Source organism: Oncorhynchus tshawytscha, linkage group LG33 (genome assembly GCF_018296145.1).
Source record: "Oncorhynchus tshawytscha isolate Ot180627B linkage group LG33, Otsh_v2.0, whole genome shotgun sequence".
Lineage (NCBI taxonomy): Eukaryota > Metazoa > Chordata > Actinopteri > Salmoniformes > Salmonidae > Oncorhynchus > Oncorhynchus tshawytscha.
Window position 1 is genome coordinate 9,208,975 of NC_056461.1, and position 21,180 is coordinate 9,230,154.

The window sequence follows — 21,180 nt, forward strand, 5'->3', positions numbered from 1 at the left end:
ATGATTTATATGTTTAAGGTAATGGTAAGATCATGACTAAATGATTCATATGTTTAAGGTAATGTTAAGATAATGACTAAAAGTATTCCACCCTGTCAGTGTATAATGTATGACATTTATTAGAATCATAAAACTATAATCGGATGATGTGTGTAGTTTTGGTCAGAATTTTGAACAAGGACCTTTTGTTCCTTCTTAGTATGTAAGCAGGGTGAAAGTGTGAAACAAATTATAAGAGGAGCTATTGACAGACAAGCTGGACTACTGTGTTCCTTACAGGACATTCTGTCTCCACCCGTGGAGTCAGATGAAACATGTTACAGAATAAAGAAACGCTGTGTAGTGGAAAAACACAGACTGTCTGACGGAACTTGTTTGGTGTTTGCATTTTTGATGTTAGAGCTCAGACTGGCGAAACAAAAACGCGCTAAAATGTTACCATGGACGGGGGGAGACTCAGGCGGCGGAGTGCTTGGGTTGGGACCTGGACATAGGGGGGGAGACTCAGGCGGCGCCGGGACATGGGTTCTTTGCACTCTGGGAGGGGGACACATTGGAGTTGTCAAGTGTGATGGAGTGGTCTTGGAGCGGCCAAGCCTTCCACGGGAAGAAGAGCATCTCTGTTTTATTGAGATTGAGCTTGAGACTCAGGGGGCCGAGACTCAGGCGGCGCCGGAGGGCCGACATTTGGCAGAGGAGACCCGGACAGGGGGTTGAGACTTTCTTGGCGGCGCCCAGGACGGGGGAAAGAGAGACTCCCCACTAATCACATGATTTTATCTGGAAAGACAGGGGAGAAAGGAGTCAAGGCGTAGGGTAGTTTTGTATAAATGGAATGGGTGGGCTCAGTAGGAGGCGGCGCCCGGACAGGACTCAGGGGGGGAGACTCAGGCGGCGCCGGACAGGGGGAGACTCAGGCGGCGCCGGACGGGGGAGACTCGGCGGCGCCGGACAGGGGGGAGACTCTGGCGGCGCCGGAAAAACAGGGGGAGACTGGGAGACTCAGGCGGCGCCGGACAGGGGGGAGACTCACAGGCTCTGGCGCCCGGACAGGGGGACAGACTCTGGCGGCTCCGTACAGGAGGGAGGCACTGGAGGGTCCAGACAGGAACGAGACTGTGGAAGGAGAAGACGCAGAGACAGCCTGGTGCGTGGGGCTGCGACACGGCCCACCAGGCTGGGGAGACCTTCCGGAGGCCTGGTGCATAGAGGAGGCACCGGATAAACCGGGCTGTGGGGGAGCACTGGAGCTCTGGTGCGCAGCCTTGGCACCACTCCTCCAGGCTGAATGCCCACTTTAGCCAGGCCCCTCCAGAGTGCAGGCTCAGGTCGAACCGGGCTGTGGGGGAGCACTGGAGATCTGGTGCTTACCACTCGCACCTCTCCATTAGGCTCAAAGTGGAGAAGTGTAACGATCTTCGTCTTCATCGGATGAGGAGTAGGAAGGATCAGACCAAAATGCAGAGTGGTAAGTGTCCATGATTATTTATTATAACAGAACACGAAAATACAAAATAACAAAGTGAATGTAAGAAATGAAAATCGAAACAGTCCTGAAAGGTGAAAACACAAAACAGGAAACTACCCACAAACACCAGGTGGGAAAAGGCTACCTAAGTATGGTTCTCAATCAGAGACAACGATAGACAGCTGCCTCTGATTGGGAACCATACCAGGCCAAATGCATAGAAAAGAAAACATAGAATGCCCACCCCAACTGCCCCACCCGACCAAACCAAAATAGAGACATAAAAAAGAAACTAAGGCCAGGGCGTGACACCTTAGTTGCTACATCCATTTTTGAACTTATGAATTAATGATGTATACCCATTGATTATTGAAGAATTTACCTTATAAATGCCTCATGAGCTTAGTTCAACTGTCGTACCCCACCAGAACGCAAAATATAAGTTCATTTTACTCAAATGTTTGTAAACAATGTAAATCTAAAGAAACACGGTATAGCCTCAAAGCATGGAACATTATAATTTTACTCAATATGTATTCTTCAGTGTTTATTTACTATCACAGAGGACATGTCCTCCGCTTCCGGATGGAGAGACTGCAGAACGAGTGGAGAGACTTTGGGACTGTGTTTCTTTACTGTTGGGTGGAGAGATGTCTTTGACACAAAATTAATCACATGTTAACATTAGAAACTGTCACACCCATGACTGCACGGCCAGGCACGACTCCAACACCATCATTAAGTTTGCCGATGACACAACAGTGGTAGGCCTGATCACCGACAACGATGAGACAGCCTATAGGGAGGAGGTCAGACACCGTGGTGTGGTGCCAGGACAACAACCTCTCCCTCAACGTGATCAAGACAAAGGAGATGATTGTGGACTACAGGAAAAAGAGGACCGAGCACCCCCCCATTCTCATTGACGGGGCTGTAGTGGAGCAGGTTGAGAGCTTCAAGTTCCTTGGTGTCCACATCATCAACAAACTATCATTTTCCAAGCACACCAAGACAGTCATGAAGAGGGCAAGACAAAACCTATTCTCCCTCAGGAGACTGAAAAGACTTGGCATGGTTCCTCAGATTCTCAAAAGGTTCTACAGCTGCACCATTGAGAGCATCCTGACTGGTTGGATCACTGCCTGGTATGCATCACTGCCTGGTATGTCAACTGCTCGGCTTCCGACCGCAAGGCACTACAGAGGATAGTGCGTACGGCCCAGTACATCATTGAGGCCAAGCTTCCTGCCATCCAGGACCTTTATGTGTCAGAGGAAGGCCCTAAAAATTGTCAAAGATTCCTGCCACCCTAATCATAGACTGTTCTCTCTGCTACCACACCGCAAGCAGTACCGGAGTGCCAAGCCTAGATCTAAACAGCTTCTACCCCCAAGCCATAAGACTCCTGAACATCTAATCTAATGTCTACCCAGACTATTTGCATTGCCCCCCCCCCCTTTACACCGCTGCTGGTCTCTACCTACATGTATATATTATCTCAATTACCCCGACAAACCGGTGCCCCCGCACATTGACTCTGTAACTGTACCCCCCTGTACATATTCTCACTTGTTATTTTACTGCTGCTATTTAATTACTTGTTACTTTTATTGCTTATTGTTATTTTTTTATTGCATTGTTGGTTAGGGCTCGTAAGTAAGCACTTCACTGTAAGGTCTATACCTGTTGTATTCGGCACATGTGACTAATAACATTTTCTTTTAATTGATTTGACACCCTGATCTGTTTCACATGTCTTTGTGCTTATCTCCACCCCCCTCCAGGTGTCGCCCATCTTCCCCATTATCCCCTGTGTATTTATACCTGTGTTCTCTGTTTGTCTGTTGCCAGTTCGTTTTGGTCGTGAAACCAACCAGCGTTTGTTCCCCTGTTCCTGCCTGTTTCTTGCTTCCATTTTCCAGTCCTTCCCGGGTTTGACCGCTCTGCCTGCCCTGACCCTGAGACTGCCTGCTGTCCTGGACCCTTGCACCCTCACTGCATTATTAACCTCTGTCAGCCTTTGACCTGTCGTTTGCCTGCCCCTGTTTTAGAAATAAACTTTTGTTTCTTCAACACTGTCTGCATGTGGGTCATACCTGAAACATGATACAGAAGTTGAATGTATGTCAGACTTCCTTTGGTAGTTCAGGCTGCAAAGTATGACACTACAAAATAAGGTCCATTGTTTCAATGTGCATTACTTCAATGTTTTTTAATACCAATGTACTGTAAGCCATTTACCTCTGCTCCTTGACACTCTTGCAGGTACGCTTGTTGAACAAATGTATGTATGGCCCAATCTCAAATCAACTCCATTTGGTGATAATTACAATTTACCCTATGATAGGCCAGATGTAAGTTTCACCATATTGTTTAGACCCAACAAATCATCTCAGATCTCCACAAGTGCATAGGGATTGGTCCTACGACAGAACAAAATAAGGTCTATTGTTTTGATATATTCCGAAGTTACTGTAAGCCATTAAACCTCTGCAGTGGGACTGTGTTGCACTACGGCTGGGTGGACTGATGTCCTTGAGACAAAAATTAATCACATGTTTATATCAATAAGCGTCTAATGTCACACTTCAATTGAAAATACAGACTCAAGTATGACCCTACAAAATAGGGTCCACTTTTTGCGATGTTTTTAAATACTGTCAAGTTACTGTAAGCCCTTTCCCTTTGCTAGGGGATGGTCTTCCAGAAAGTTCTGACAGACTAAATTAAATCACAGGTTAACAGTAAGAGACATCTAATATGTCACACTTCATTTGAAAGTTCCTAATTTAGCACCACTAAGACAGGTACAAACAGAGCCTAAAACATAAGTTCAATGTGACCTGCTAGGGCACTGTAATGTTAACTGCTAGTTATATAGATTACCGATATTACCATGACTTTGATAGTCTCGAAAGTATGAGGGTTCCATTTTTTTCCTGGATGCGTTGTTTTTTTCTTTCATTACGATCCGTCTCATAATTTGATGTCTCCTCCGCCCAGGTAGCTTTCTTCTTTGCTCGGTCATATGACTTTTTACTCTATTTTTGTTTGCAAATGTGAATGTAATGCTCGCACTGGAACACAGCCCCGCATCCCTACCATCACACTGTTGTCGTTTACGCGGTCCATTTTAAATCCCAATCTGGGTCAGATGGGCATCATTTGAAAGCTTACTCTATTGCCAACATGACAAGCTAAAATATGACCTTACAGTGTTAGGCAAGTACAGTATATTCAGGTTATAGTATTATAGAGAATGACCTTGCTTGCTTAATTTGTAGCCAAATGGCTTGCTGTCTAACGTTAACTAGCTAGCTACCATTGGCTAGAACATTAGCTACCTAGCTGGTCAGCTAGGACTATCCAAACTAACATTAATGTTAGCTAGACAACTGACGCCATTTATGTAGCTAGCATTATGTAGCTAACCTTACTTGTTCTTTATAACATTAGGATAGTAGTTAGTTAGCTACATTCAGTGACAATAGGCAATAGTAATAAGATAATTAATTACCTTCGTCCTTCTTGCATTGGTTAGGTAACATTAGTGGCAGCTCACGCATGCTGTTAGTTAGCCGGGCTAACCTAGCTAGCTAGCTCAAACTTTTTTCAAATACATAATATACACACAATGCAAGATCAAATATATACAAGATAAGATTTTACCATAATAATAAACAACCCCTTTTCAGGACCCTGTCTTTCAAAGATAATTCGTAAAATCCAAAATACTTCACATATCTTCATTGTAAAGGGTTTAAACACTGTTTCCCATGCTTAAACAATTAATGAACATGCACCTGTGGAACGGTCATTAAGACACTAACAGCTTTCAGACGGCAATTAAGGTCACACTTAAGACACGAAAGAGGCCTTTCTACTGACTCAAAAAGACAACAAAAGAAAGATGCCCAGGGTCCCTGCTAATCTGCGTGAACGTGCCTTAGGCATGCTGCAAGGAGGCATGAGGACTGCAGGGCAATGTCCGTACTGTGTCCAGGGCAATAAATTGCAATGTCCGTACTGTGAGATGCCTAAGACAGTGCTACAGGGAGACAGTACAGCTGATCGTCCTCGTAGTGGCAGACCACATGTAACAACACTTGCACAGGATCGGTACATCTGAACATCACACCTGCGGGACACGTACAGGATGGCAACAACAACTGCCCGAGTTACACCAGGAATGCACAATCCCTCCATCAGTGCTCAGACTGTCCACAATAGGCTGAGAGAGGCTGGACTGAGGGCTTGTAGGCCTGTTGTAAGGCAGGTCCTCACCAGACATCACCAGCAACAACGTCACCTATGAGCACAAACCCACCGTCGCTGGACCAGACAGGACTGGCAAAAAAGTGCTGTTCACTAATTAGTCGCAGTTTTGTCTCACCAGGGGTGATGGTCGAATTTGCGTTTATCGTAAAAGGAATGAGCGTTACACCGAGGCCTGTACTCTGGAGAGGAATCGATTTGGAGGTGGAGGGACCGTCATGGTCTGGGGCAGTTTGTCACAGCATCATCAGACTGAGCTTGTTGTCATTGCAGGCAATCTCAACGCTGTGCGTTACAGGGAAGACATCCTCCTCCCTCATGTGGTACCCTTCCTGCAGGCTCATCCTGACATGACCCTCCAGCATGACAATGCCACCAGCCATACTGCTCGTTCTGTGCGTGATTTCCTGCAAGACAGGAATGTCAGTAGAAAGAGGAGGAAGGGAAGCGCTACTAAGGTACACAATTGTCAATTTTGGTAGATAGAATGTGCTCTTTGGTAAAAGGAGTAAATTGGTCATCAAAAAGAAAGGAGGACCAAGGCGCTCCTCATATAATTAATTAAAATGTCTTTATTAGTATGGCATGTTCAATAGAAACGTTTTTTTTAAACTACGCGTTTCGGCTGCATGGACTTTGTCAGGGAGTACAAAAAAAAGAATACAATGTCCTCTTTTGAAAAGCTTTTCCAATTAGCCCTAATTGGAAGAGGGAGTGGTTACAAAATGTATTAGACACACCTAGTAAGCAATACTATACACATTAAAAGGTGAAATAGTGTAGCTATGTTATCATAAAAATACAACTCCAAGCTAGAAGTATCAGAACACTTAGAAAGGTAGTTCTAACCTTAAATATGACTTGGAGACGTGTCAAGAATAAGAAAGCAATATATTCCATGGTACACTAGAACACAGCAAAACATGAACAACAACAGTCTAAACATAGCTGAGGGCAATTGAGCAAAATGTCCACTAGATGACAGCAAATGCACCTATTACAACCCTACAGGAGGGTGAGAAATCCATATCTTCATTTAAACCAGGGTAGTTAGTTGCCTGTAGTTTGTAAATCCCAAAACTTTCCCTTTGGAAAGGAATGTCAGTGTTCTGCCATGGCCAGCGAAGACCCCGGAATCTCAATCCCATTGAGCACGTCTGGGACCTGTTGGATCGGAGGGTGAGGGCTAGGGCCATTCCCCACAGAAATGTCCGGGAACTTGCAGGTTCCTTGGTGGAAGAGTGGGGTAACATCTCAGAGCAAGAACTGGCAAATCTAGTGCAGTCCACGAGGAGGAGATGCACTGCAGTACTTAATAAGGCAGCTGGTGGCCACACCAGATACTGCCTGTTACTTTTGATTTTGACCCCCCTTTGTTCAGGGACACATTATTCCATTTCTGTTAGTCACATGTCTGTGGAACTTGTTCAGTTTATGTCTCAGTTGTTGAATCTTGTTATGTTCATACAAATAGTTACACATAAAGTGTCCTGAAAATAAAGGCAGTTGACAGTGAGAGGACGTTTCTTTTTTTGCTGAGTTTAGGTTTTAGAGAGTTTCTTGTGGCAAATTTGGGGAAATGTTCAATGAAACTTTCAACGAGCTAGTAAACCAACAGGTGAATAGTTCTGGGCCTTGACAGTGTTTGTGTGCTTGCTTTGATACAGGTAGTTTGTGCACTTGATACTAGTTCAGTCTCCCCAATTCTTGATGGACATTTCTCCCTCTATCAAGCAAAGGGATAGGGAACCCAACCATCTCTGATAAAACACATTCCAGACTGTCTTTATTTTTCAACAATTGGATGTCTCATCATTATGTGATTGAGAATTGTGTGTTAATCAAAAAAAAAAGTGTAGATGAGTGAGTGAATTGTGCAACTGGTGGGATTTGAAAAGTGTCCTCCCACTTATCCAAAGATTAGAAGTGGAATTGCATTTTTATGAGATGCCATGTGGATGGATGATCCAAATCCTTGCACAATTATAGGCATACGCTTGAGGGTGTTTTCCACCATGTTGAATAACTTTTTACAAATCCATGAAGGGAAAGAACAAATGCACACTTCAGCAGAAAGGACAGATGAATGGGACAAAGGCAGAGGCATTTTGGAGTCGACCCGGACTCATGACTATCAAATTTCATGATTTTTTTTTTTTAAAGTCCCAGGACTAGAATGCTGTAGCTGGTGTACTTTGTGATCTTGTATATGTTGCCACTAATTATTTCTCTCTCTCGTAACTATTACCTAAGGGACAGCGATGTGCTCGGGCTAACCTGTTGTCTGATTCACCAATGCCCTCCCTTCCTGTGACCTGACTTCAACTGTATCCGCACAGCATCTCCTGACCTGTCGGCACCATCGAGAGCATCTTGACCGGCTGCATCACCGCTTGGTATGGCAACTGCTCGCATCTGACCACAAGGCGCTACAGAGGGTAGTGAGTATGGCCCAGTGCATCACTGGAGCCGAACTCCCTGTCATACAAGACCTCTGTCAGAGGAAGGCCTTAAAAATTGTTAAAGGCTCCAGCTACCCAAGTCACAGTCTGTTCTGTCTGCTACGACAAGCAGTACCCAAAAGCCATCAAACTGATGAACATTTTTATAAAATGGCTACCCAGACATTCTGCTTTTCACCCTTACCTAAATGTGCACAGTACTTTAAATCACCTAGCCAAACCTACATGTACATATCACCTCAATCAATTAACCCAATGACCTCATACCCAGTACCGGTAGTCCTTGTATATAGCCTCGTTATTGTTATATTAACTATTTTTCTTAGGATCTATTAACTTTCTTACATTTTAAATGCGTTTTTGGAAAAGTTAGCATTTCACGGTAAACTCTACACACTTGTTGTGTTCGGCACGTGACAAATACATTTGATTTGTATTTTACAAACTGTGAGTGAAGTTGACGTGCTTCTATAGTAACAACATACATCATCGAGACAGGATTGTTGGAAGAAATAGTAGAAAAGATCATCTGTCTATGACAGGCCCATCCCTCAGCTTTTCTGTTTGTGCTCATAACACACTGTGGCCGTTAGAAGGGTGTGTGCCTTTTTATTTTTTATTTATTTAACTGGGCAAGCCAGTTAAGAACAAATTATTATTTTCAATGACGGCCTAGGAATAGTGGATTAACTGCCTTGTTCAGGGGCAGAACGGCAGATTTTTACCTTGTCAGCTCAGAGATTTGATCTTGCAACCTTTGGGCTAGTAGTCCAACGCTCTAACCACTAGGCTACCCCGCCACCTATAGTCTGAAATTGCCGGGGGGGAACTTGTGTGTGTGTGTGTGTGTGCGAGTTATTAGATCATCTGATTGATAACCGTGAGTGCACAGTGATGCCTGTTTGAACAAGTGTATTAGATCATTCGATTGATGGCTATTTGTTTTCCCCTACTTGTTACCGCCGACACACACATACACACATACACAGACACATACACAACCCGATCATCTCTACCTACAGTACGTACGTAAACACGATTCCTTCTTCTGAAAAGACTTATAATAATATGGTTATGGGCTAAAAACAGCAAGTATTTCCTTGTTACTAAAGTATAGTTTGACCAGGTCATCTAACGGGCATCTCAACAGCGGTGGTGGGCACAGCAACAGGGAGCCAAGGAGACATTCAATTAACCAGATCCCCTATGTTTGAGTTTATTCTTGAAATATTGCCACTTTATTCTCAAAATATGGCACTTTAAAAAAAGTAATACTCTGAACTGTTTGTGGTGAACTTTCCGGTGCCCATAGCTGCTGAGGCAGGTGGGTGCCATACATTGTGAAGGAGGAGTCCAGTGGCTACACAACTCAGGGTGGTTTCCAGAGTAGCTAGCCTTCTACAAGATCGCTACCCAACCAACTTCATCAACCATCTCCCTGAACTGTCCCTCTCAATTTCTGGAGGATGCATGCACTCAAAGACTAGGCCTCTATTGGTTGACCGAGCCAACAGTAGCTAGGCTACTCATGATGATTTATTGCTTGTTTTTTTTGCTTTTGATGGGCTTTGAGATTGTTATGAAAAGCACTATAGAAATTAAATCAAGGATTATTATACCAAAGCCAATATATTTATACTGAACACAAATATTAACGCAACTTGTAAAATGTTGGTCCCATGTTTCATGAGCTGAACTAAAAGATCCCAGAAATGTTCCATATTGTCACGCTGGTATAAATGATTCGGGAGACAGGCGCAGGAATGCGTAGAAGGGTTTTTTATTTACCCAAATTACGGGATGAAGACCAAACAAACACGTAACAAAAACACAGGATTGAAACCCAAACAAAAGAGTGAAGAGTGCCTCGAATAAATAACACACGCGCACAATGATTAACACACAGGACGAGACCCGTAATCATCTGCGCAATCCACAAGGGCACGAAAGCCCTAAACACACAGCACAGGTGCTCACACGCACCAATGGACCTAGTAACATTAATCGACAGCACCATGGTGAACAAAGGGCACATATATACAAATACAATCAGTGGGAATAGGGGTCAGGTGTGCGCAATGAAAGTTCCAGAGGGATCCGTGACACATATGCACAAAAAGTGTTTTTCTCTAAAATGTTATGCACAAATTTGTTTACATCCCTGTTACTGAGAACTTATTCTTTGCCAATAAATGCTGGGGACAATAAAAGGCCTCTCTAAAATGTGCAGTTTTGTCACACAACACAATGCCACAGATGTCTCCATTTTTGAGGGAGCGTGCAATTGGCATGCTGACTGCAGGAATGTCCACCAGAGCTGTTGCCAAATAATTGAATGTTAATTTCTCTACTATATGCCGCCGCCAACAGAAATTTAGAGAATTTGGCAGTATGTCCAACTGGCCTTACAACCCCAGACCAAGTGTGACCACGCCAGCCCAGGACCTCCACATCCGGCTTCTTCACCTGCGGGATTGTCTGAGACCGGCCATCTGGACAGCTGATGAAACTGGGTTTGCACAACCAATGAATTTCTGCACAAATATTCATAAACCGTCTCACAGAAGATCATCTGTGTGCTTGTCGTTCTCACCAGGGTTGTGATATTACTGCAGTTCTGCATAGAAACTGACTTTAGTGGTGTGCTCTTCACATATGAATCCCGGTTTAAACTGTACCAGGGAGATGGCATCGCGTGGGCGAGCGGTTTTCTGGATGTCAACATCGTGAACGGAGTGCCCCATGGTGGAGGTGGGGTTATTTCATTGCACACAGATACCGTGACGAGATCATGGGGGCCATTGTCATGCCATTCATCCGCCGCCCATACCTCATGTTTCAGCATGAAAATGTACAAGTTCTTCCATGGCCCGCTGTTAAAGGAATTCTAAATTCCTATATGTTTTGTAGCCAAAACCAAATTCACACTCTATCTATTTCATAATAAGTTGTAAATTTATCATTTTGCATGAAATAGAAAGGGACCAGTCTTAAAAACAAGTTCAGCATTTATTCTTGATGAGTACTGACCCAAAATACAAAGAACATTTCATTTTAAAGAGAAGATCAAAATTACGTCATCAGTTCTCACACTTTCTCCGATCCACACAATAGCGCAGTGTCTTCAGGTCTGGAGATGTCTTCTACTCCCCTCATAAAACAAACATTCCAGTCTGTCTAAAAGATATACTCTTCTCCACTAATGGAACATCAAAGAACATTCTTATCTGTCTGAAAATATATACCATCCCTCTTCCTTAAACCCGCAAGGTACAGACAATTCATTCGTTTTAACTACATTTTCAGTCCTAGTTTTACTAAAAACCCATACATTTCATACCACAACATAATAGTATTAAAATAAATGGTTCTAATTTAAATGTATACATAATTAATCATTTCAACTATAGTTTCCTCCAACACCCGCATACTCACCAGACTCATTCAGCATGTTTGGATGCTCTGGATCGACGTGTATGACAGCATGATCCAGTTCACGCCAATAACCAGCAACTTCGCACAGCCATTGAAGAGGAGTGGGACAACATTCCACAGGCCACAATCAACAGCCTGATCAACTTTATGCGAAGGAGATGTGTTGCGCTGCAAGAGGTAAATGGTGGTCACACCAGATGCTGACTGGTTTTCTGATCTGTTTTTAAGTATTTGTGACCAGCAAATGGATATCTATATTCCCAGTCATGTGAAATACATAGATTAGGGCCTCGTGAATTTATTTCAATTGACTGAATTTCCTGTATGGACTGTACCCCGGTAAACTCTTTCGAATTGTTACATGTTGCTTTTATATTTTGGTTCAGTGTAGTTGAGCAAACATCCCAAGAGGCCAACACGAACGCTTCCATAACAAAACAGGAGTAGTGTGCGTTTTTTTTCTTCAACTTATCTAATTGTTAGCATGCACCTACAACATGAAAGCGCAGATGTGCAAATGTTTCAATGTTTAGCCTAATACACACCAAATAGTAGATGTACCGATATCAAATATTTGTTTATTTTTAGATTACAAACAAGGAACACTTTTCAATGAGAACAGAAATGATAGCTTTCAGCACCAAACATACTACATGTTAAGCCCGGTAAAAGGTATTATGCCAATTACATTTCTCTGGAATACTTGAACGTTTCTAACATGTCTATCTTCACACGTACATGAATGTGCCGGTGAAGCATAGGAAATAGATGGGTAAAGGTTATTGCTCTCGGAGAACAGGGGTAATTTATTAGTACTGCACAGCAATAAATGTCAGGACAACATACAGTAGTGTACTGTGTATTTTTGCTTATGATTCCCCCACTTATTTTTCCCACTAAAGCACGTCGCTAGCTAAAGCCATGGCAGGCAACAGATCTATTTTAACGTTACGCTGAAATAGTCGTGATTATTTTAAGGAGAACAAAAACTGCTTGCATTTGAACACCACTGCGGAAGCTTCGCTATTCGCCATCTTCCAAGTTGTTTTGTTGTTTACTTGAAGAGATCTAGCTAGTTATCAAAACTCACAGCCCTTCTCTTCCAATGCATTGTGGCTGTGAAATTCCCCAAAAGTGTGCAGTGAATTCTATATGAAAAGCTTAAATGAGTCCTGGCATTTAACAGTACTCAATTTTAGAAACGAACTGGAAATATTGTTCACATCACTGGTTAGGGGACAACCTGCTGAAAACAGTCAACTACAATTTGGAGGGATGCATTTTGATTTGGGGGTCACCAAAACGGAAAGAGAAATTATTATTATTTGTCCATCACTCATATCGATATCACGGCCAGATTGCAAAACCTGTTTAAAGTTACACTCGTGAAAAACCACACAGAATCTGTGAATAATATGTACAGTATATCACTACATAATTAAGCAATAAGGCCCGAGGGGGTGTGGTATATGGCCAATATACCACGGCTAAGGGCTGTTCTTATGCACGACGCAACTGCGGAGGTAGATTGGCCATTTATCACAAACCCCCGAGGTGCCTTATTGCTATTATAAACTGGTTACCAATGTAATTAAAGCAGTAAAAAGAAATGTGTTGTCATACCCATGGTAAACTGTCAGATATACCACGGCTTTCAGCCAGTCAGCATTCAGGGCTCAAACCACCTAGTTTAAAATATAACAATATATTTCTGTGCTCCCCAGTCACATGGATTGGGAGGGCATTATGGCAGGCTGTTCTCCTGAAGTAGTCTTGACACAGTCACTGGCGTAACGCAGTTTCTCTGGACCCCCGCAAGGTCGGAGACTTCCGATCGCTGACCATGGTGCTGAAATTGCGACATGTCTATGATGCCGAATGCCTATCGAATCGATGATAGGCTTTCTGTGGTGCCACGGTCTAGCTTTGCTTTAGCTTATAGATAAATGTTTATTGGTAGGCCTGTTTGATCATGTTAAGCCTAACATTTCACGAAGCTATACACAGTGTCGCAATGCTGCCATTGTTCAGTAATTAAAGTTGGAAATTTCAACATTGATAATTGTAAAATAAATGTTCAATGCAACAGCATACTAAACAGCTATCAAATTATTTATTTTGGAATATACAATTGCCCTGAATAGGCTATCTGAACCTGCATGACATGAGTCGTCCTCGCACTCTCCCCTAGCACGGAAAGAAAATTGAAAGTAAAACCAGACTATTAATGCCAAATAATACAGTCAGTCCACCCTCAAAACACTATGCAGAGTGTACTATCTGGAACTACAGTGCATTCTGAAAGTATTCAGACCCCTTCACTTTTTGCACATTTTGTTACGTTACAGCCTTATTCTAAAATGGAATAAATAGTTGTTTTCCCCTCATCAATCTACACACAATATCCCATAATGACAAAGCAAAAATAGGTTTAGACGTTTTTGCAAATTTATTTTAAAAAAAAAGAAAGATACATTTACATAAGTATTCAGATCCTTTGCTCAATACTTTGTTGAAGCACCTTTGGCAGCGATTACAGCCTTGTTTGTTCATGGGTATGACGCTACAAGCTTGGCACACCTGTATTTGGGGAGTTTCTCACATTCTTCTCTGCAGTTCCTCTCAAGCCACGGATGGGGAGTGTTGCCGCACAGCTATTTTCAGGTCTCTGCAGAGATGTTCGATCGGGTTCAAATCCGGGCTCTGAATGGGCCACTCAAGGACATTCAGAAACTTGTCCCGAAATCACTCCTGCGTTGTCTTGGCTGTGTGCTTAGTCATTGTCCTTTTGGAAGGTGAACCTTCACCCCAGTCTGAGGTCTTGAGCCCTCTGAAGCAGATTTTCATCAAGGATCTCTCTGTACTTTGCTCCGTTCATCTTTCCCTCAACCCTGACTAGTCTCCCAGTCCCTGCTGAAGAAAAACATCCCCACAGCATGACTCTGCCACCACCGTGCTTCACCGTAGGGATAGTACCAGGTTTCCTCCAGATGTGACGCTTGGCATTCAATCCAAGAATCTTGTTTCTCATGGTCTGAGAGACCTTTAGGTGCCTTTTGGCAAACTCCAAGCGGGCTGTCATGTACATTTTACTGAGGAGTGGCTTCTGTCTGGCCACTCTACCATAAAGGCCTGATTGGTGGAATGCTGTAGAGATGGTTGAACTCTGGAACTCTGTCAGAGTGACCATTGGGTTCTTGGTCACCTCGCTGACCATGGCCATTCTCCCCCGATTGCTCAGTTTGGCCGGGCGGCTAGCTCTAGGAAGAGTGTTGGTGGTTCCAAACTTCTTCCTTTTAAGAGTGATGGCGGCCACTGTGTCTTTGGGGAACTTCAATGTTCCAGACATTTTTTGGTACACTTCCCCAGATCTGTGCCATGACACAATCCTGTCTCGGAGCTCTACGAACATTTCCTTTAATCTCATGGCTTGGTATTTGCTCTGACATGCACTGTCAACTGTGGGACCTTATATAGAAGGTTGTGTGCCCTTCCAAATCATGTCCAATCAATTGAATTTAACACAGGTGGACTCCAATCAAGTTGTAGAAACATCTCAAGGACGATCAATGGAAACAGGATGGGTCTGAAAACTTATGGAACAATATGGAATTGTTTTATTATATTTTAAAATACATTTGATAACATGCTTGTGGAGCCCTTGTGGAGTTCTTCAGTTATTATGTTACTTGTAATATTGTTTTATTGCTATGCTGATAATTTCTTCAAATTACTAATAATTCCTCTTCATTCTGTACTTTCAGAAACCACACACACACAATATTGAACATAACTTGTCAACATCATGAGTGGAACTGGACATTGTTCATGCCAAATATTGAGGACAGCTTTTGTTTGCAAGCAACATACTGTTTGGAGAGGGAGTAGGGAGGATGAGGGAGTGAAGAGGATGATGAGGGAGTAGGGAGGATGAGGGAGTGAAGAGGATGATGAGGGAGTGAAGAGGATGATGAGGATGATGAGGGAGTGGGAAGGTGAGTGAGATATTGTTGATATAATTGCATTATGGAACTATATTTGACTTGTATGTGAACTGTATGTCCAATTACAAAAAACCTGGTTCAGGAATCATCTTACCTGTTAGGTGGCGGTGAACTATGTGGCCATTGAGGACATCGGTGTCGATCAGATGGAAAAATACATTCTTATACCACTTGGTGGTTTTCCGAGCACAAGCCACCAAGCTGTTTATCATATCCACCTTATCCACTGCCCCCATTTCGCAATTATAGTCAACTACACAGTCTGGTTTGAACTTTCTCTCTCCCGTCAGGTGGTCCACCTTCCCTGTGGCTCTCTCTTCTCCTGTAGCTCCAAGGCACAGCGATTGGTCTCCTCCACTATGTTTCCCACCAGCCCCCCTGTCAGAAACAGCTTGAAGCACTCTGCCTCAGAGGGATATGGCAAGGGGCTTTGCACTCCAGACTGGGACTCATCAAAGCCAACAGCAGGGCCAGGAGGGGTGAAATGGCTGGAGGCCTTCCAGCTACAACAGACCTCCTGTATTTCACACCACTGTTGGTGTGCCCCCAACACCACCAGCATCTTCAGAGGGACCCCTATGCAGTGGTGTAGTGGTGCTTTAACATCATGCTGTGTGTGACTGCTGTCTTTCCATCAGCCCTATGTAGTGGTGTAGTGGTGCTTTAACATCATGCTGTGTGTGACTACTGTCTTTCCATCAGCCCTATGTAGTGGTGCTTTAACATCATGCTGTGTGTGACTACTGTCTTTCCATCAGCCCTATGTAGTGGTGCTTTAACATCATGCTGTGTGTGACTGCTGTCTTTCCATCAGCCCTATGTAGTGGTGTAGTGGTGCTTTAACATCATGCTGGGTGTGACTACTGTCTTTCCATCAGCCCTATGCAGTGGTGTAGTGGTGCTTTAACATCATGCTGTGTGTGACTACTGTCTTTCCATCAGCCCTATGCAGTGGTGCTTTAACATCATGCTGTGTGTGACTGCTGTCTTTCCATCAGCCCTATGCAGTGGTGTAGTGGTGCTTTAACATCATGCTGGGTGTGACTACTGTCTTTCCATCAGCCCTATGCAGTGGTGTAGTGGTGCTTTAACATCATGCTGGGTGTGACTACTGTCTTTCCATCAGCCCTATGCAGTGGTGTAGTGGTGCTTTAACATCATGCTGTGTGTGACTACTGTCTTTCCATCAGCCCTATGCAGTGGTGCTTTAACATCATGCTGTGTGTGACTGCTGTCTTTCCATCAGCCCTATGTAGTGGTGTAGTGGTGCTCTAACATCATGCTGTGTGTGACTGCTGTCTTTCCATCAGCCCTATGCAGTGGTGTAGTGGTGCTCTAACATCATGCTGTGTGTGACTGCTGTCTTTCCATCAGCCCTATGCAGTGGTGTAGTGGTGCCTGGAGAAGTGGGTATAACTCAAATTATTCCCAGAAGTTCCCAAATGACCAGCAAAGGAAAGGCACCCTGCGTGAAAAAGTATATTTTTTCCTATGCTTTTTATGAGGTTTTTTTGTCCGATTTTCACTCTCAAAATAACAACAAAAGTTTTTTTACTCTGCTGGTCTCAGCCAGACCTCTCTGTCTGAGACCGAGTCAAAACCGAGTACAAATGTATCCAACACCGAGACAAGACGATATTGAGTGTCTCGAGACCGGACTCGAGTACTACAACACTGGCGGCACCTTACTCATCAATATATGTTAACAATATGACAACCTTACTTTTAATTAATGGGCTTAACATGCTGTATTCTTTTAATTCATGTACAGACAAATTAGAATATTAAGTATCTAACTTGCATAAAACAGTACACAAAGTTGTATTCTAATTTCATAAATTGTTACAAACTCAGCTTTGCATGAAGATTTGTTAATAATATGACAATCGTAAGTTAAATTATTGGTCTTAAATGATCAAATAACATTGTATTCGTCACATGTTTTTAAACAGGTGTTAGACCAACGGTGAAATGCTTACTTTACAGTCCCTTCCCAACAATGCAGAGAGAAAGAAAGTAGATAAATCGTAGAAAAGTAATAACACATAATAATACAAGTAAAAATAAATACACAATGAGTAAGGATAACTTGGCTGTATACACAGGGTACCAGTACCGAGTCGAGGTACGAGATAATTGAGGTAGATATGTACATATAACTAGGAATAAAGTGACTCGTTAACAGGAGAGATAATAAACAGTAGCAGCGACGCATGTGAGGAGTTAAAAAAGGTTTGTACAAAAAGGGTCAACGCAGATAGTCCGGGTAGCTATATGGTTCATTTACTGTAACGATGTATTCCGTAGTACCTACTTTGCATATTAAGTTCCTTCATTTGCATAATATAGCATTTTAATTTCATACATTTTATTTGTATATTCTACATCAGCCCTGGAAATGTTGTAACAATATTACCAGCCTATCTTGAGATATTGGACAAAAGTGTTGAATTTAAGAATTCAGAGAGGTGATTTGGTGCCATTATTAACTAGGGATTAGCATGGATCTGTCCGCAACCTTTTACAATAATAAGATATCTCAGCAATGGTAAATCTCTATCCTCATGAAATGAAGTGTTCTGTGTTCGTGGGGGTCCTTTTTATAACATGGAATACAAAGTATAACACTAGAACCAAAGTTTCATTTTGTCCCCTAACACCTTGAGTATGGCATAAAATATCAAATGTATACAATGCACCTGTTTATTCTCCAAGGGTTAAGTTTGAAGCATTTTGAGGGCACACTCAACTAATAAACATGAAGCATTTACTGACAGCAGCCTTGTGGAAAAACACCCGCCTCACCACGCACAATGCTTATGGGTTCTGAGGTCTGTTTACTTCCAATTAAACCAACATTTTAAAATTAAAATAAATTATAAAACAAAGTTTCGGTCATTATTTGATTTCTCACTATTCTATTCCTGGTTTTGTTACAAAAAAAAACACGAAAAGACGAGTCAATGTGGTTCGTCTGCAATTGCGTGACATTGCAGAAACGAAACTCTTTCGCAAGCCTTGCTGGGAAACGAAACCTACACCTATCGGATAGCTTTTTTGTTTGTTTGTTTTTTTTGCACACGCTGTTGAGGACGGGTGTAAGGATCTTAATGCTCGAAATCTTCTCACACTGCCGAAGCTCACAAGAAGATGGTTTCGGTGCTGCTTAACGCTCTTGTGCTGATGTCGGTGTTGGGCCTAACTGGGGCAAGATATCGAATAACGCCATCAGGTAGCGCATTCAAACACACACACAGATACTGTGTTAGGTGTGGGTTCTTTGAAGTGTTTAGTGACAAATAACTTTTTATAGTGCTACACAGATAACATTGGTTGATGGATTTGTTGATTCTCTGCCTCAGGCCCCTCCACCTTAAACCTGCGTGGTCAGATGTTTACAGTGACAAATGAAGGGGAACTCACCATGTACACAGATGCGATGCTCCCTCACTCTCCCGTTCCCCCTACTCCTCTCCCTCCTCCACCTCATATCCCTACACCAGCCCCTCTCCCTCTCTCTCTGCTCTGACTGTGTGTCTGCGTTACATGGCCGAGGAGGGAGAAGACTTGACTTTCTTCAGCCTCACTCAGGGGAACAACTGGAACCTTTTACTGAAAAGGTATTATTGGGGGATGGACCACCTCTCCATCGACTCCTCCCAGGACTTTAGCTCCTATAAGCTGTTCAGGGCTGTCAGAGAGGCACACCCCTGGACCAGCCTGTGTGTTACCTGGGAGAAAAAGACAGGCATGGCCCAGGTGTGGAGAGGCGGGACAGTCAGCGTCAGGAATAGGGTGTTTGGCCAGGTAAGAGGAGAGAAAGTGGGTTAGGAGAGGAGTGGGGGTAGGTGGGGCACCGCTGCTGACCCAGTGCCTCTCAACATGACTTGAGATTGTCAACTTTTGAGAGCTACTGAAACAATCTATTAAACTCCTGAGTTTAATGAAGTAATTCAGCATAATGTAGATGAGCGTTTTTCTTTAGTAGATATGTATTCTAATTATGCAATATTTTTATTTGTATTTCTTTGTGTGCGTTTGTAGGTGACCAATGGGCCTCCTGTCTTGAAAGTGTTTAATTTTGAGGGGCAGGTAACTGACGTGGAAGTCTGGGACAGAGTCCTCTCCCCAAGCTGGATACTGGCCTACATGTCTGGGTGGCAGTCCTACTGGTCCTACACCCCTGATAATGTGCTGACCTGGTCCAAGGCCATCTACTCCACCAATGGTGAGGTTCTCCTGGAGAGAAACACCTACAACTCTGACCATCAGCCTATCAGTGGCCACGACCAGCGCCCAGGACCAATTAAAAGGAAGACAAAGAGAAAGTTTGAATGGAGGAAGAGTGAGAATGCAGAGCAGAGACAGAGGGCATGGCTGTAGGGGAGAGTAGTGATTGCCACCAGTGGCGATTTTAACATGTGAATCTTGGTGGGTCAAAAAATAACAAAAGTGGGATGCATGCCAGCAAATGCACAACACTAAACAATACATTAATTGCGCTATAACAGTGACAAACGGTGCCCACAAACATAAGCGGATCAGAGGCAATCCGTAATTTCGACGAAGACAATAGCGAGCTAGGACAGATGTAGTCAATATAACTATTTGTTGAGAACTTTTGAAATGTACAGCGACAGAATTCAGAACATGGGCCGTTATTACAGTGTTTTACCTGTACACCAAGTCAGAACCATAGGAAAGATAAAGGAGGCATATAAGCAGACAATGAAAGCTCTTACAATATTCAATGATTACATTTCTCTAAAACAGGTTATAGACTACATGTGCACCACCAAGTCAGAACAGTAGGCGAAATTAAGAGGGGTAAATAGACCAAATTATTAGAGTGAGGTACGTGGGCTACTAACATCTTACTACACAACATACACTTAGTATTACTTTCTTAGCTACAGTATACATATCTCCCTGGTATATTACATCATTTATGCAGCAGCAAACAAGACATTTTTGGACTCACCTTGTTGTGCTGTTTTCACGGCGGGTCTTTGTTGGCAAATTTTGTCATCAAAGTCTGTCAATCTCTGGATTTATGGTGCTTTCAAAACAACTGGGAACTTGGAAAAAAAACAAGGTCGAATCATGAGAACGTCATTGACCTTCATGTCGTAGCTCTAGAAAGAGGCTGGATTTACAATTTCGAGTTGGATGACTGTTCAAAACGTATTTTCCCAGTCCGAGCTCCTTTATTCCCGACTTCCCAGTTGTCATGAACTCACTGAAGTCAAGTTTTCGCGGCGTCAAGTTTTCGCGGCGCATCGCTCTGTATTTTCTGCTGGCTTGCCCCACCACCACAGAAAGCACTGAGCGAGGCTGAAACACCTGCATTTTGGAAACTGCTATGTGACTCGTATGAATGCCAAAATAACATGCAAAACAGGCAAGCCTGTATATATATTTTTTGGGGGGCTAAAAATGTGGGGCTCAAAACAGCCCCACCTGCCCTGAATGACAGGTCGCCACTGATTGCCACTAACCCTTACTTTTGATTAGAATATGTACTTATTGATGCTCC

General features: G+C 43.2%; 1 protein-coding gene across 1 annotated transcript; it reads left to right on the plus strand.

Annotated features, from left to right (window-relative positions):
* The first annotated feature begins 830 nt into the window (after positions 1-830).
* On the plus strand, positions 831-20,347 carry LOC112231492 (pentraxin fusion protein). The gene is made up of 3 exons (XM_042311712.1): positions 831-1,147; positions 19,058-19,451; positions 19,689-20,347. Exons 1-3 carry the CDS (start codon positions 831-833, stop codon positions 20,025-20,027), a joined length of 1,050 nt encoding a protein of 349 aa, XP_042167646.1. The 3' UTR covers positions 20,028-20,347.
* The last annotated feature ends 833 nt before the right edge of the window (positions 20,348-21,180 follow it).

Excerpts from the sequence above, each read along its gene's own strand:
- LOC112231492 (XM_042311712.1), top strand. The coding sequence starts at position 831 with ATGGAATGGGTGGGCTCAGTAGGAGGCGGCGCCCGGACAGGACTCAGG. Across the intron at positions 1,148-19,057 it reads GAAGACGCAGAGACAGCCTG|GGGAACTCACCATGTACACA; the intron begins GTGCGTGGGGCT and ends TGACAAATGAAG. Across the intron at positions 19,452-19,688 it reads GGAATAGGGTGTTTGGCCAG|GTGACCAATGGGCCTCCTGT; the intron begins GTAAGAGGAGAG and ends GTGCGTTTGTAG.